Consider the following 17,180-nt stretch of genomic DNA (forward strand, 5'->3'; position numbering starts at 1 on the left):
TGACCTTAGCTCGTTAGTTTCAACAACTCCATTCCGTTTATTATGTTTTTTAGCAAGCTAGCTAACAACTATCTATAAACTAATACAAGCTCATGGATGTGCATACAATACGCTTCTTGGAGAGTCAGATGGATTTACACATTTTCAATATTTGACGAGAATGTGTCACACCACCAGTCTGTCCTTATTGTCCCTTGCTTGCATTTACACCAGGGTTTTTTGATACAGTACTCATCCCTTGTTCGTTCTGCAGGAAACCTTCAACCTGTACTACTATGAGTCTGACAGAGCAGCAGGCTCGGCCATACGGGAGAACCAGTTCAATAAGATTGACACCATCGCTGCTGATGAGAGCTTCACCGGGGTGGACCTGGGAGTCCGCAGGCTTAAGCTCAACACTGAGGTATGAGCAACAACACTAAACAACAGCACGAATACTGACTGATATAACAGGTGAATGTCAGTCCAGGTTCTTTGAAGCAACATCTCACTCTGGGTTGTAGGTTTATTCCAATTCTGAGCACGTACACCTCTACAGGAATTCAAGACAAGTTGGAAACCTCCCCAGCCACAGAAAGCCTCTTCCAGTCTCATCACTTAGGCTGTTCAGTATCATGGGAAATACTTTGATATTGATAACAGCTTTTAATTTGATGCTGGAGAGTGGAACCACTCTGTTATTGATACCTTACATTGTTACAAAGCTGACGATATGAAAGACATGGTCTAATTCATTGTATACAGTCTTTATTCCTGATTTATCTGTAGAAAACACAACAATAAAATGTGTTTGTAGTCTCGATTGTACAGTGGCTTTGCCTGTTTCTACAGCAGTGCCACAGGGTGAACATTCAGACGATGCTTGATTTATTAGTTCAACCAAGAAACATTTAGTTTAAGTATAAGACAAGTATGTTTTACCTAATGAGTTTGAATTGGTAGACATGCTATATGTTACTCTAGGTTGACAAGACAACAACAGCACACAGAATGTACTGTACAGCTGTACTTCAGTAGACTGTACTGCTACCAAAGCTTAAGATATGGGTGGCATTTCTCTTTCTCGTTTTCCATTGACAACCGATCCCAGGAAAGACCAAACGCAATGTGTTCGTTCATCTCTCAATACTTTCTGATTTCCCTGCATGCTCAGTAGCTCTAAAGCCTAAGCCCACTGGTTCCCACTGAACACATAAATCTTTAAAAGCAGCTAAAAAGGCTTCATTTTTGGAAATGCTCAGTGATTCCCTAAAACAGCTGGGCAGCGTAGTTTTTAGCAAACATTAATCAAACATGAGGTAATAGCACAGTTTAGGGGCAGTTTTAATACACATTTGATACATGAGTGTTCAAGACAAAATACTTTTTAGGATATAATTAGGATACATTCGTTGTTGGTTTGGCTCATTTCATGAGATACTTGACAATAAGAAAACATAGATTACCAACCTCATGCTTAAAACTGATTTTTTGTAGTAGTAGTGAGTCTCTTTTACTGACACACAAACACACACACACACACACACACACCAAGTCTTCACCCTACAATGTAATTTTCATTATGGGGACTTGCATTTTGTCCACATAGGGAAGGCGGGTCAATGTGAGTGTGTACAATGTGAGTGTGTAAACAGATTTATGTGTTAAGACGTGAATATACATACATACATATACATACATACATACACACGTCGAGAAATTTGGGCCAGGTAATGCAATTTGTAATGGATTGTCGTTTACATAATGTAAAGCTGGACCTATTCTTGAAATTCTGTCGAGCTCATTTAGCATTCAGAAAAGACACCCACACTTTAGGGAATAAATGTAATGTAATATCCAGTTGTTAAGCTGGACGTGAAAAGATGTTTACTGTAGATTTACCAGTTTGTTCAGGTTTAATATATGCAGTGTAACGTGTGTGCACACATTTGTTGTTGACATCATGCTGCATTGCTACTTAGAGCTTGTATTACTGTATTGCACGGAACCCAATTAATCAGTTAATCAATCAATCAAAGATTTCAGCTGCAGACGCACAAAAATATTCCTATCACACAACAGTTCGGCTTTTCTGATGGAAACCTACAGTACAATAGCTATTTTGTATTCAATTTAACTTTAAAATATTATCATGTAGCATAGTACCAACTCTATTCATTTCAAAATGTATGATTCACTTACCTTGCATGGGTTTTTTTTTATCTTCTCTCATTTCAATCTTTTACCTCTGGACCCTGCAAATAGATGGCAATCCCCACAGTTAAAATAAGAATGAATGATCTGATCATTAAATTCAGTTTCTGTCTGATTGGATATTCGCCTGTGCTGGCCCACTACTATGTAGACTGTTGTAATAAACACTGATGTTTTTTTTATTACTTTCACCAATATCACCACAACTGTGTCATTAAGGAACAATGAATTATAACATAAGTATGATTTTTCAGAGAAAAAATCACATCAAAATAGCTGAAACCTCATACAGTACACTATGTGCCGATAACTGACAAATGTACGAACACAGGGAAAGAAAGTGCCTGAGGAAACTTCAGAGACATCTATCACCTCTGATGACACAACATATGTTTATGTCCTGGCATTCACATGAAAAAGCAACAAAACTATCCTCATAATAGCCCAGAAAGAGCTGTAAAACTCATAATTAGCAGTCTAATTAGCTCACAGTGTTGATGTACTAGGAGCGTGGAGAGTCAGTTTGACAGCGAAAAATCTATTAAATCCATTAAATCAGTTTGAAAACAAAGCCACTAATTGAGCTGCAGCAATGTTGTTTGTAGAGATTTTTCCTTTAAAAGCAAAAACATACGACATCTGTGATTTCTGTTCATCAGAGTATCATTTTCTTTCACATTTAGGAAACAAAACCCTTCCTATACAGTATGAAGTGTTAGAACGTGTCCTTTATGCCTCTTTAGAATCTCATTTACAAAGATCTAAAAACAGGACAGACCTTATGTCAGGCTGAACACAAACTGAAGTGCACAGCTTTCATTACAAATCACAGATGGAAAATTACAACAGAGCTACAGTGGTACAGTATCATGTACATTGCATGTAGCTGCTTTAAGGCTCAGTCAACATTTCAAAAATTTCAATTATGGGGCCATTTTAATTCACTCCACTGGAATCCCTACGATTAGTGTATTTGACACAACAATGGTATTAATAAGGTATTTGGAATGAAAAGGCCAAAAAGAAGCTGGGTGAGTCGAGGGGTCTGGAGGAGGGCCGGAGTCAGATTGCCTGACGGCAGAAGAAAAGGGGCAGATCAGGGGAACTAGAGGCCTCCCTCCAAATGTCCTTTGTGCACATTGGGTCCAAATTTTAAAAATCCAAAATGCAAGAAACAAAAAGGCAGGTGGCAAAAAACACAAGGAGCAGGCAGGCAAGTCTGAGAACTAAAGGAGCACAACAATTCAAATGCTAAATCCAGTACAAACAAAAGAAGCACTGGGTAGACAGACAGGACCACAAAGAGAGAGGGGAAGACAAGGACACAGGGAGTGATAACTAATTAAACACAAGTAAGCAAGGGAAAACAGACAAAAGGCAGGAAGTAACACAACATGATACATGAGGATGAACCAAAGTAAAACAGGAAACAATAACTAAAACAAAACAAAATGATGAGAGTAAAGACGATAATACATATGCAACATCCAGTTAGACTTTGACTCAGAAGATTGCTGACAAAGATTTCACAGATTATGACAATCTATGTCTTTTGGACTGTTATGAACATTGTGGAACAGTAGTGGTTCGGTTAGGTTGAGGCACAAATACTACATGGCTGGGTTTAGGAAAAGATAATGCTTTGGGTTAAAATATCTATGCTACTTATATAAGTTCAGCCATGTCTCTTACTTACATTTACATAAGTTACCTCACTCACGTGGGCTAATGTAACAAATTAATATTCACACAAAAGACTTGAACTCCAGTCTCCTGGGGGAATTTGGACCCATCCAACCACCCCCAACATGGACTTGCTATTTATATGAACTAGAGGGGCACTTCCATGAATACAGCATCATACTTACATACAAGGTAGATCTGCCTAATTATCACGTCAAAAGATATAAACCATTACAAGTAGTTATTAAAAAGTCAATTAGAAACAATTAGACTGGTTCCTTAACCCATTTCTGACCCTATTAGATGTTAATAACTCTGCAAGAAAAGCTCTTCTTATTTTTCTTCCTCAATAAACTTTTAAAAAACATTTTTTGAATCTGCTCCTGGGTCTTAACAGGATAGTCAGCTGTGATATGATATGTTGATGTTGTTATGTTATGAAAAACAAGCACATAAAAATGTAAAAACATCAGTGTTTCTGCGTTGGGAGTGAAGCAGTTGATTAATGACTGCTGCCAAAGCACAACACAAAACACCAGTCCAGAGATTAAATTAAGGCTGTGTTCACACTGTTCCACCTGTGTTGTTCAGGAAGCACTGTGGGAACCACTGTTTGAGCTTTCAGTGTGAAAAAAAAAACCTCCAAACTTAAGCTGCCTGCAGTTGTTCTTGTAAAATAGGGATGTTTGATAAATATGTAAAATATGACATTCGTAGTCCATTTGTTAAAATATATTTGAGTCGGCGTCCCACTGCATTTTTTCACGATTATCATTCAACTGGGTGCAAGTGCCAATTCCAAGTACCAAAATTGCACTGCATTGTTTAAACTGCATAGAGAGGCACAGCTGTGCCACTACACCCACCTCTTTGCAAATGTAGTCTGTTGGAGCCGAGATACACATACATGGTATAAACAAATGCAACAGACTAGATTGATGAGAATTTGCAGTATGACTGTGTTTCTGCTACTGACTTTGTGGCAACACACAACTGTGCGTGTTTGGCCACCTTGTGTGCTCATCCAACTTGAACCTGTTTCGGCCGCAGTAAAGACAGTACACCCCAAAACAATGGAAGCATGAACACACAGACAGACACACACTCAATGATACATCATTTTTTATTTGTTGTCAAAAACAGATTGTCATCTCCTCTACTCCAATGCAGGTACGAGGCGTGGGCCCCCTGAGCAGACGAGGCTTCTACCTGGCCTTCCAGGACATCGGCGCCTGCATCGCCCTCACTTCTGTGCGGGTGTACTACAAACGCTGCGTGGGTGTGAACCGTAACCTGGCGGTGTTCACCGATGTCGTGACGGGCGCCGACTCATCCTCTCTGGTGGAGGTCAGGGGTCAGTGTGTGGATCACGCAGAGGAGAGGGACACGCCCAAGATGTACTGCAGCGCTGAGGGGGAGTGGCTGGTGCCCATCGGGAGGTGTGTGTGCTCGGCCGGATTCGAAGAACACAGAGACTCCTGCGTGGGTAAGTTGCCTCAGCTCAACTTAATAAAAATGTCCTCAAGTCATGTGCTGAAGGTGGGCCCTGTCAAGTGACTTCCTAAGTGATATATATAGAAAATATCAATATCAATAGCAAAATGAAATGTTGCATATAACATATTATTGCCAACTGGTAACTCTGGAGAAAAACTGGCGCTAGACAGGTGCTAGGTAGGTAGAGCATCATGATTTGAAGCTTAAGGTCACTGATCAAGCTACTATTTGACAAGTTGGGAGTGAGAACTCGCGCCTATCCTAACTCCCCTCACCACAGTCTTATAGTACAAGTCACGTCCTTTCTTCTCCTGTTAAGATGGAGTTGCAGTCCTAATTTAAGATGGGGGCAGACCTGAAGAAATGTATAAGTGAAATGTATAGCTGAGCATGAATTCTGCTGCGATCCTGTACCGTGATAAAAATGTATTCATTAAACTTGCTAATCTCCACTGAAAGGGAGACTTCTGAATTAGTATGAGATGGTGGAAGTAGAGATAAGGGTACATCCGACTGTTAACTATCCAGAGAGCGCTGGAGGTGAGTGAACTTATTCAGAGTGAGCTCTGGCTCTGCGCTAAAACATGAAGTGAATCAGAAAGTTTGAGCTACTGTCTCACCTACGGCACATTGCAGGTATCTTTTTTTTATTTACAGTTACAGTTTTGTTTTCCGTGATGTCGACAGTCCTGATTCCAAACATGTTTGAACTATTTTAGTGGGAATGACACACACCACACGCTGATGGTGGACTGGTGGCCAAGAGGTTTAAGGAGCTGACCATCAACCGCAAAATCCTCAGATAGTGTTCAGCTTGTTCCCCATCTCCCTCTCCCTTTATTTCCTGTCATCTCTCTGCTGTCCGCTGTCAAGTAAAGACATAAAATAACTCTTCAGAATGACAGAAAAGACAAAAAGAAACTCCACACACAGTATTATTTTATCTCAACCGTCAGCCCCAACTGAACCACACTGGAACAGACCCAGTCTGACTTGGTCCAATCAGTTTCATCCTCGTGTCATATTCATAATCAGCTCAAATGCCATAATATCCCTTCACCTTATTCATTTTCTATTTACCCATTAGAAATACAAATGATTGAATGCATAAGGCACAGCTGGTCACTATGACATGCTGTCAGATTGAGTTTTCCTTTAGGGTCCACGTAGTACTGATGGTTTTATTTAACCAGAAAGTGTTTTGAGGTAATCACACTGAGAGTCCTGGCTACAATGGCACTATTAAGTAGAAATATTGGGGGGTGTAAAGCAAGGCTATTGTCTGTATATATCATAAAAATATCTGTTCTCGTGTATGTACTGTATTCAGAAGAGGATATAGTTTATGCTCTTGTCTTCCACCTTTTCTACTAAATTGTTTTCTACTGGCATTTCTTCCTACATATATCTAGGAGTTTAGCAGCCCGCAAAATAACATACAATTTTTATGATGTATACTAAAATAATCAAATAATAAAATTCAATTTGTGTTTAACCTGATCTTTGAAAGAAAAAACAGAAAAGTCTTAAGTGAGTCTGAATTAAAGCTGTGGAAATTGAAAGTGTAAATTGAACAGGGGGTTTGTGTGAACAGGCACATATTCCATAATGTTCTGTAACTGAAGGTTGTGTTATTAAGGAAGGAGGCCCTGAAGAATCTAAAGATGGTCGGACGTATTAGTGACAGAAAATGAGAAATCTATTGACAAGAAAACAGACCATATTAGCTCTTTCTTCTATATGTTCCCAGTGCATTATGCAAAGAATGTATATTATTTGTATTTATTATATTTACTCTAGTAAACTCAGTCACAAAAAAAATAAATTCTAAAACTAAATTCACGCAAAGAAGAACCTACATGAGAGGAAAATGACCAAAACCGACCAACAAAAAGTTACCTTCATATTAGAACTGCAACTAATGATTATTTTCATTATCAATTTTCACACACATCAATTAATCGTATATTATCTATAAAATGTATTAAAAAAAATTTGATAAGAAATAAATCACAATTCCTCAGAGCCCAAAGTAAGTTTTTCAAATGGCTTCTTTTGTCTCCCAGTCCGAAACTCAAAGTCTCATCACTTACTGTCATAAATGAGGAAGAAAAGCTTCAGAAGCTGGAACCAGCAATTTGACATTTTTGCATTTAACATTTCTGAAACAATTAATTGATTATCAAATTAGGCAACAAATTGTCTTTTAATCAGCTAATGGTTGCAGCTCTTCTTCACATGAACACCTCTGAGTTGGTTTCTAAAAAGCCAGTGTGAACACTTACCAGCAGCAGTTCTTTCCTCGGTCCAGACAAAGTGAAGAGAAATGCAGCTGTGACTCAAATATTCTTTTATGCTCCATTGGTGAATATTTTATCAACTGAACAACTCTTTTTCTACTTAGAAAAAAATACATTTCTCAAAAAAAAATTATATAAGCATCAGTTGGCCATTTATTTATCCATGTGAAACTTTTACTCCGAGCTCAGAGCATCAGCAGTAACGTCTCGAGAATGTAAAAAGCCTTCGAAGCAACACTTGGATTTGGAAAGGTTCTAACCTTTTCAGTGAATCAAAAACTCTGTTTGAAGCTCTGGCTGTGGATCACGTATTAAGAAAATAAAAAAATAAATGAAGAAGTTCAAGGTCTGGTCAAAAGCTTTTTCAGAGGTTTAACACTTTCTCAAGTAGGTAAATAGAGAGAAACCGCCGTGCGTCTGACTGAGCTGAGGCTCATTTAGCCAGTGATGATGAATAATAAGTGAGACGTTTGAGATGCAAAGATCCTCCCTTGTTTTTCATTTCGTTAAACCACATTCTGTTTGTTTTTGTCTTTTTTGATTTTTTCGTAGGGTTTTGATAGGCTGGCTTCATGCGGACACCCGTGCATATTTCAGGTTGCCATGGGTTACAGTAATTAAAACCTATTAATCACAGAGCGATGGATAATTAAACGCTAAAAGCAGTTTGTCAGCTAAACGAGCCGAACGAGACACGCAACACCGGTTCGCCTGCATCCCGTCCTCCTCCCCCTCGTCCTCCTCCCGCCACTTACACACACAGACACACACACTCACAAATCTCTGTTGTGCCCTCCCAATCTGAGGCTAGCAGCAAACACCCTCTTGGTTCGACACAGTGAGAGCTCCTTGTCAGAATGTGTTTGAAAGTGTAGGAAGTGGAGTGAATGCGCATATGTGTGTGTGTGTGTGTGTGTCCAGTTCAGAGGGCTACTTACAGACTTTCTATAATTAGTTGCAGGCAATTAGCAGCAGCACAAATGCAAAACAGTGCCCATAAGGAAAGCAGAGACAAGGGTGGAGGAAGGAAAAATAGTTCCATTTTGTTTATGGGGATGATTTTATCCACTGCTTTAAAAGTTACACACTGGTGTAAGATATTTAAAGATCAGATCTTTTTTGAGGGAAATAAAGTGTAATAGCAACTGAAAATAAAATTCACTTTCTTCATGATAGTCCTCAGCTGGAGGTGAATTTTTTACCACCTATTTTATTTACCATTACATCACAGCGGCCGGAGCACAAAGTGGATTTGCAGTGGAGGGGAAATATAAAAAAAAAAAACGAGCCCTTCAGTATATCCTCCGCTGACGTCTTGTCTCTTCTGGCACCAAACTGGGTCGCCGTGCTAATTCACCCTCGCCAAAGCGAAGCCACAGTCACGCACACACGAGACCAGACAAGACACAGAGAGGCGGGGAGGGCACGAGATGGTGAAAGGAAGACGGCTTAAGTGGTGTATGTGTGTGTGCAGAGACAGAGCGAGAGAGAGAGAGAGATCAGACATGAATGTGCGTGAATATGTGTGTGTATATGAGCGTGCTTAAGTGGTTCTCCCCTGACAAAGGTGCAGAGCCTTGGCTGAGAGCACGGCATGGTGTGTGTGTGTGTCCGTGTGTCCGTGTGTGTGTGTGTTTGTGTGGGAGAGAGAGCGCAGGGTTGCGTGACATGCCGTTAAAAGTGTCACAAGGAGGGAAGCAATGAAAGACGGAGGAGAGAAGAGAGGAGGATGGAGGGGGAAAGACTGGTGGAGTGGTTGACTGGACCCCTCGTCCACTTGAGTTTACATCAAAACACTGAGTCTGTGTGTGTGTAGTCGTGTGTACATGTGTGCAGGTGCTCACTGTATGTGTATGTGTGTGTGTGTGTGTGTGTGTGTGTGCCTCCCGGTGCCAGTGAAGAATGGACTAAAGTGCCCCCATACAGTGAGAGCGATCGAGGACACACTGATATGAGACACACACACTTAGGCTGGTCACATCTACTCAGTTCAGACGACCCATCCAAGCCTGACACACACACACACACACAAGAGAAAGGGGGTGCTGCGTACTCGCACATGTGGGTTAGCTCACTCCTCTGCTCAGTCAATGGACCACAGCCTGTCCTCCTACTCTGAACTGCACCGCGCTTCTGAAACGTTCATGTGATTTATGGGTGAGTTTAACATAATTCAGCTGCTAGAATAGAAATTCACACACTTTACCCAAACAACCATATTAACCTCTTAACAAGCAGTTTCCCCATTTTTATTTCCCCCAGAAAAATGTTCCAGGTCTGACAGTATCACATATATATTGTGTATCACTTCTTTACTGAAGCTATATGACACTGATATACTGTAGGAGGCCTACTTATTCTATTATAACAAGTGTACAACCATTTTAAAGGAGCGCACCACTGAGGAGTGTTGGATATCAGGATGGAGACTGAATGAAATGTAATTGTTTGTGTGATCGCTTTATTGATGAGTTGTGTCAGAAATAACTGTTGCCATTGTATTTTTTTTTTTTAAGTATTTTTTTACAGTTGCCAAACATCTGTTTTGTGATCACTTTAATTTCTGCTGTTAAAGCTTTATTGTGTTGGGTCAGCGATGTGAGCGCTTCTCTTATGAGAATGACCACAAACATTATCCCTGCACAGTCTAAACTGTAGTGTGTCAGTTACTCAGTCATTCAGTATTATAATCATTTTTCTTCTTTTTGTCTTTCCACCATTTTCTGCTCTGCTTAAGAAACGTATAAGGCTCTTAAAAGTCCTCCACACTACTCCGAACAGATTTTCATCTTAGGAGCTCTCTTAAGGGCTAAGATGCTTTGTGAATAACCCTTTCCTTTACCAGGATCTTAATTTTAAGGAAAAATCCGTAGACATTTTTTTTTTTCCTAGTGAGCAACTTTTAGCACTAGGACACTTTATGAATAAGGCCCCAGATGTGTTGTGTAGCCCCTGACAGCTTAGTTAAAAACCTTTTTTTTTTTTTTTTTGCAACATATTTGCAGCGAACTGAGCAACAATTTAAGTGAAAGTTTGGAAATAAATACCATTCTTTATTAAAAGTTTTACATTCAAAAACTCAAATCTGTGATACATTTTTAAAAGTGGGAAAAAAGGTGCTGGAATAAAAAGTGGATACACTATAAATTATTGAATGTTAAGTAATGGTTATAAAAATCCTGAGGATTCTAACATTGTTTTGTTCTTTAAACTCTTGTGACGTAAAGAAAATGCCAATAAAGCCAATGAAAAAGGCAAAGAATAAACACTAGACACACATTACTTTAAAAAAATAAATAAATACAATTGTGTTCATGAAAGACAGTATCGATCTGATTATGAAATGGGTTTTTCAAGGCCTTTTAAATGAAGTTGCAACGGGTTTAAGCAATGTTTGGCTGCACAACATGAGGTCAGTGAGGTTTGAGAATACATAGAGAGAGAAAGTGATACTTTGCTTTGAAATGTAGAAGAAAAACACACAATATTAATGTGTTAAATTTGCGTAATTAAATTAAATAATTAAATTAACAAACAGAGTTAACACACACATATACATCTAACCCCTTCCTACATGAATTATTATTTTATTATTTAAAAAAGAAAGGGAAAAAAAAGAAATACAAGGATAAAAGTCAACTGGAGTTGTGGATGAGGTTTTAAGGATCCAGCACGAGGACATGGTGCTCCAACTTAAATGGTTTAATTTAAAATGGCTTCCAAATATCTGTTCACTGTGGTGGGCACCATGCATGAAAAGGTGGAGCACGGATGTTTTCATTATCAATATCCACACCAGTGTGGCCTAAGACAAATTTACATTTTTACAGAAAACCTAAATTGTATAAGGCACTAATGAAACTATTGATGATGCATAGCAACAAACTAATTTTCTTTTTGCTGCTTCTCATTTCTTTTTCTTTTTTTAATAAAAGTCGTTTTGCAAGGCTGATTCCAATTGAACTGGTGTGATTCAACCTACTAAATAGGCCTTTTTCTATTCCGTAGTCATCACACTAGCTTATTTAGCTGTTCATGTTTGTCATAATAGATTTTTATGGCCTTCAGATATGTTTGATCCCTTTGTAAAGATTAAAATCATGACTGGAGCAAATAATGAGATTTAGGAAATTGCTATGTCCGTCAGAGCCAGATGTACAATGGCAAGGTCATTTCTGGTGTCTGATAACATTTGGATCTGAAAGGATTATCTCACGCTGCATAGTATTTTGACTATATATTTTTTTTATTTTTTTTTATCCAGGATTCTGGTGTTTTTGGATGTCACTGTAAGACTGGGCAGTGTAGCTGAAACCACCATATTTGTAATAATGTTCTGATATTAGTATATAAGATGACAAAGGAGGGTGGTCTCATAAAAGTACAGTGAGCTGTTTTGTTCCACTCTTTTGAAATTCTTCAATCTTGAAGATTTTCATGTTCTATCTATCGCCGAATGAGGTAACGTGATGATGGTTGAGTATATGGCCCACTGATGAAAGCCCTTGCATTTGCTGTAATACCAAAGATGTACACTGGGTGTCGGTGGCGACTTTCCCGGAAAATATCACAAGCGGCGCACAGTTAGTGACACGTTCACCCAGCAGTGATTGGTCGGCCAGAGAGTGCACGCGACATAACAGTTGTGTTTGTCCTGGCCTCTGCTAGTGTTGGGAGTAAACGGTTAACGTTACTGTTAACGGTCATGGCCGGACAAACAAAGAAACAGTGGGTGATGAAACTTTAAAAAAAGTGCAAATCAATTTCATGTGCTGTTGTTATGAAGGCGTGGCAGAGCTGCCGACTGACAACTGACGTCACACAGGTGACGCTGCATCCAAAAATACACCTGCGATTGCCTCTTCTGTAAATCTTCAAGATTGCCACTTTAAAACAAATATTGTAACAATAGATAGTGATTTTCTTTAATTAGAATTTTTGTGGAAACATTCATTTAAGACACGTTAAAACATTTCAGATTCAAACACATCAGGTTATGTCTTACTAAGATCAGACTGGAGGGAAGTTCCTGTCGCTCAGTTTTAGCCTCAAATTGATGTGTGTTATCAAACTTGGCAGGTCATGTAATTCATCACTTCTCCCTCTTAAGCAGACAACAATTATTGGCTCTTGCAGTCACTGAGGGATTGTGGGATTGTTCAGAGCCTCTTTGACTCTCCTTTAGGCAAACTCTGCTCCCTGTCAGTCACAGGGAGGAGGAGGAGGAGGAGGAGGAGGAGGCTTAAAAAGTAAAGGAAAAGGGCGGGAGAGAGAAAGACAAGCCGCATGAATAAAGGGAGAGGTGAGGAGGGAAAATAGAAGTGAAATGAAAGAATCCAAAATGCAAAGACAGAGAGACAGAGATTATGAAACAAAGTGAAATGAGAGAGGTGAGGCGTCGGAAGAGAAAAGGTGTGACACTCTGCCACATAATGTGATCATTATCTGCCAGTGTGGCACCGCAGAGAAATATCAGTGGAAGACAGCAGCAGGCGACAGGGAGGATTTAATATTCCTCTGTTATATATTTATTTCATCACACACACACACACACACACACACACACACACACACACACACACACACACACACACACACACACACACACACACACACACACGCACACACACAGGAGCTGAGGGCTTTGTGTCCTTTCTCCAGCCTGTCAACACCTACGTCCTCTTTTCTGTCACTCCTCCTCACTTTTGGTATTTTCCACTTCAAACACATGATGTTCATAAGCAGAGGTAGACACACACACACACACACACACACACACACACACACACACACACACACGCACACACACACACATCATTGAGACTCCAGAGACAGAGCTGTGCAGGGTCGTGTCTGACAAGGTGAAGCACCCTCAGTGGCCCTGGGTCCCAAAGGTCTCTACAGGTGAAAACAGCTGACACTCAACTGTGGAAAAAGGGGTTAGACCACTGTGGTGGCCTTCTAATATACCATACTGTAAGATTTAGGATCATAAGACCAATATTGGTATTGAGTATTAGGTACAATTTGTTGTAGTCCACCCTTGGAAAGATCTACTTTTCCCATTGAAAACAGCTAAAAATGTTCTGGATGCCAGTAATGATTTGTCATTTTTACTGCACATTTTATTCAATATTTTAGTTATTCTATTTTTGTAAATTGGAAAAAACCTAAAATATGCAAAACATCTGCTGCTGAAATGTTTATTGCTGAATTAGAAAATGACAGAAAATTAATTGACATCTAAAATTAATTGACATCTATTGCAATAAACAATTTATTGTTTAGTCTTTTCTCCTTCTCTGTGTTTTACATGACATGAAATTGAAAAGTTGTGAAACTGGACTGCCAGACAAAGGACACAATTTGTAGACGTCATTTGTATTTCTCACTCACTATAGACTAAACAAGTATTTAATTAATCAAAAACTAGACACATTACAAAAATGTCATTTTTAGGCGAACATCTGAAGTGTGCTCACACGTGCTAAACATGTCATGTGCAAACACTGTAAACAGGTTGAAATGTCTTCAAATATTTATTGTTTGCATGTGAGATGTAGTGTGGCAGCTTCAGTCTAGGTCGTAGCACTTCACAGAGTTGTCAGTTGAGGTTGAATTTGAAACACTGAATGGATTTGAATTGTCAGTCTACAGTGTCCATGAAAGAAATGCAATTTGATTAGTAAGCACTAAAATTAGTTGAAGCAAGGCTAGCCATGGAGTCAACATCGGGGGGGACAACATCTGCATGACTATAACTATACATGAAATCTTCATTTTCATGACACGTTACAAAAACTCTACAGTAGCCTACCTACAGTAACACTCATTTTAGGTGGACAGGTTGGACAAACCACACTGAACTGCACTATACCATGATACTAGAATTGGTGGTAGTAATAATGACAATCTTTTAATTTTCATTATGATTGTGACTACATTTGCTAATTATTTTTTCCCACGATGTTGCCTGGTCTTCTGTCGTAACATAGCAAATTTCTTTTGGTTTTATTTTTCATCAAACCTCCCCGTACAGTGTGTATGATGTGTATGAGATGTGTTGTTTTAGTCCATCCTGACTAGTCAAATGCTGTGTAGTGTGTTAACCAACTAAAATGGGCAAATCAATATGGGGAGAAATGATCAATTATCAATCAACATTAATATTAGTGTACATTTTTTTAATACATTTCAAACCATCATCTTCACAGACAGCTTCATTTATGATCCATGTGATTTCAGTTACGAAGTTTAAAGCATAGCTAAGCATATAAATCTAATACTCCATGTACTGAGCGTCGTGTAGCTGCTACATCTTTCCCTGTATGTTTTCCTCCAGGCTGCAAAATTCCTAATGAAGATGCAGTTAAGTGATTTGGGGAACAGATGATTTGCTGAGAACTTCATTATTCCCCGGCTCACGACCACTTGAGTGGAACACGATATTCATAATTGCTGTCAGAATCAACTTGTGGCGGCCTGCTATCGAGAACGTATAAGGAGCTCAAATTGAAACGGTCTCCAGAGAGGGAGAGACCGGGGAATACGGAGTGATCAAATTAGTTCCATCCTCCTGGCGGTTTGTAAACAACTGCTGATCAACAACATTGTTACTGTTTGGAGGCAAATGACACCGAGGCTGCAGAAACACACCCACACTCACAGCCTCGGGGTGGGGAAGCTACGCGGTGTGAGCGCATACACATTCACACACACATTACTTAAAGTGAGTGACAGAAAAACACATACATTCAAATCTGAAGCCTTTAACACCATTTCACCAGGGACTTCTTTCAACGTCATTTGAACCCTGAGAAAGGTAATAAGTTTTGCTCTTAGGGGGAAACCACGTTTTAATTTGGGTCTGTTTTTGTAGTTTTGGCCAGTGTTTCTGTTGGTTCTGATAACAACTGGACCCAGCAAGGAACTGCTGAGATCTGGGAACGCCTCTACATCGCAAGAGAGAAATCTGGCAGGGAAATAAACACAAACACTCTGAATATCAAATGGGTTGAATGAGTTTGTTTTTTCCTGAGGATCAGACAAAACTGATCTGGAAAACAAAAAAAAAGGTAAATCTGAAAAACTGAGCCAAACTGTTTGTTGTAAATTATAGAGCTTTATGGCATTTTTTAACACTTACCTTGAGACTGATGATTTTAAATTGAAGTAATGTTGGTTGTTCTTATTACTGTTGCAACCAGCAACCACCAGGTCTGGTGTTGTGCCCTTTGGTGGCTACTGCTGCTGTTTGGAGAGACGTTTAAAGTCAAGTAAATGTTATTTATATAGCCCAAAATCAGAAAATCATAATGCCTCAGAGGACTTTAAAATCCATACAGCGGGCAACACCCTCTGTTCCTCAGTTTAAGTAAGTAAAACTCCCCCCAAAAACCGTTGAACTGGGAAGGGAACAATGGAAGAAGTCTCAGGAAGAGGAGGATGGATCTCTCTGCCAGGATGGACAGACATGCAATAGATGTGAATGTACAGAGCAGACCCATAAAAATCACACAGTACATTGACAATATACGTGAACAGTGTGGACCCAAGAGGACAACTGAGCAGTTGATGGTGTCACCAAGTGGCACCTGCGCTATATGACCTCCTCTCCTCTCCTAGGATTTAAAAATGGGGACGTCATCTCTCTGCTAGACCTCAGCTAGCTAGCTACCAAGCTATATTCCCCAAAAATGGCAACAGAAAAATGCAGCAGGTAGGTTTAGGATCTACACAGCTCAGGATTTTATATGTGGCGTTAGCAAACATAGAAGTCAAGATATTTCTTTAGTTGAACGTCTCCTACCAATATTGCAACCAATATAGCAGCCTCAGTGTTAAATTACATCGACATACATGTCACTCTCTGCTGATAAATTAAGGGAAAACAAATCTCCATCTACCATGAGCACGGTGTCGGTCTGATTAAATGAAGAGAAGCAAGTGTCAGTATAGTTTGGTTGTCAGGCTAACCAGCAAGCTAACATGAGTCAAAGACAAAAATGTCACTTGGGTGTGGTGGTTTCTTGGGAGGTTATGAACATAAAAAGCCTAATGAATGTTATAACGTCCAAACGCCTAACTTACCTGTAGCCTAGTCCAACCCACTGAATGTAGACTGCAGATACAAGTCTGCCATTGGCCATCTATTTCAGCTGGCATTCTCAATCCCCTTTGCCACGGGAAACAACAACAACATCCTCTGAGCTGGCAACCTACGTGCTGAAAATGTTAAGCTACCTTAATATTAACATGGCCGCTTATAGCACAAACCTAAACTAGCTAGCAGTTGTTACCTTTTCTTTTGCAGGTGTTTAGCCATTTTAGTGCCAGGCAGTGTTGCAGTCAAGACCACCTACACCAAGACTAAGTCATGACTGGTGCCGTCTTTCCATGACATCCACCGGTCTGGCTCTACTTGGTTTGACTTGGGATTTGCATTTCCACCACAACTCGACTACTTGATTGAAGGTGTGTCTTCAACCAACGACACGCTTGTCCCAA

At 39.6% G+C, this 17,180-nt stretch overlaps 1 protein-coding gene across 4 annotated transcripts in view; it reads left to right on the forward strand.

The window, feature by feature from the left end:
* epha8 (eph receptor A8) overlaps positions 1 to 17,180 on the forward strand; it is a 133,045-nt gene that overhangs the window by 58,531 nt on the left and 57,334 nt on the right. For all 4 annotated transcript variants that reach the window (XM_084347907.1, XM_084347906.1, XM_084347908.1 and 1 more), the window contains exons 5-6: positions 254 to 403; positions 5,047 to 5,362. In XM_084347907.1, the coding sequence (XP_084204033.1) occupies positions 254 to 403; positions 5,047 to 5,362 (466 nt within the window). The remainder of the gene's footprint in view (positions 1 to 253; positions 404 to 5,046; positions 5,363 to 17,180) is intronic.

This window comes from Pagrus pagrus, assembly GCF_965226575.1.
Source record: "Pagrus pagrus genome assembly, chromosome: 3".
NCBI classification, from domain to species: domain Eukaryota; kingdom Metazoa; phylum Chordata; class Actinopteri; order Spariformes; family Sparidae; genus Pagrus; species Pagrus pagrus.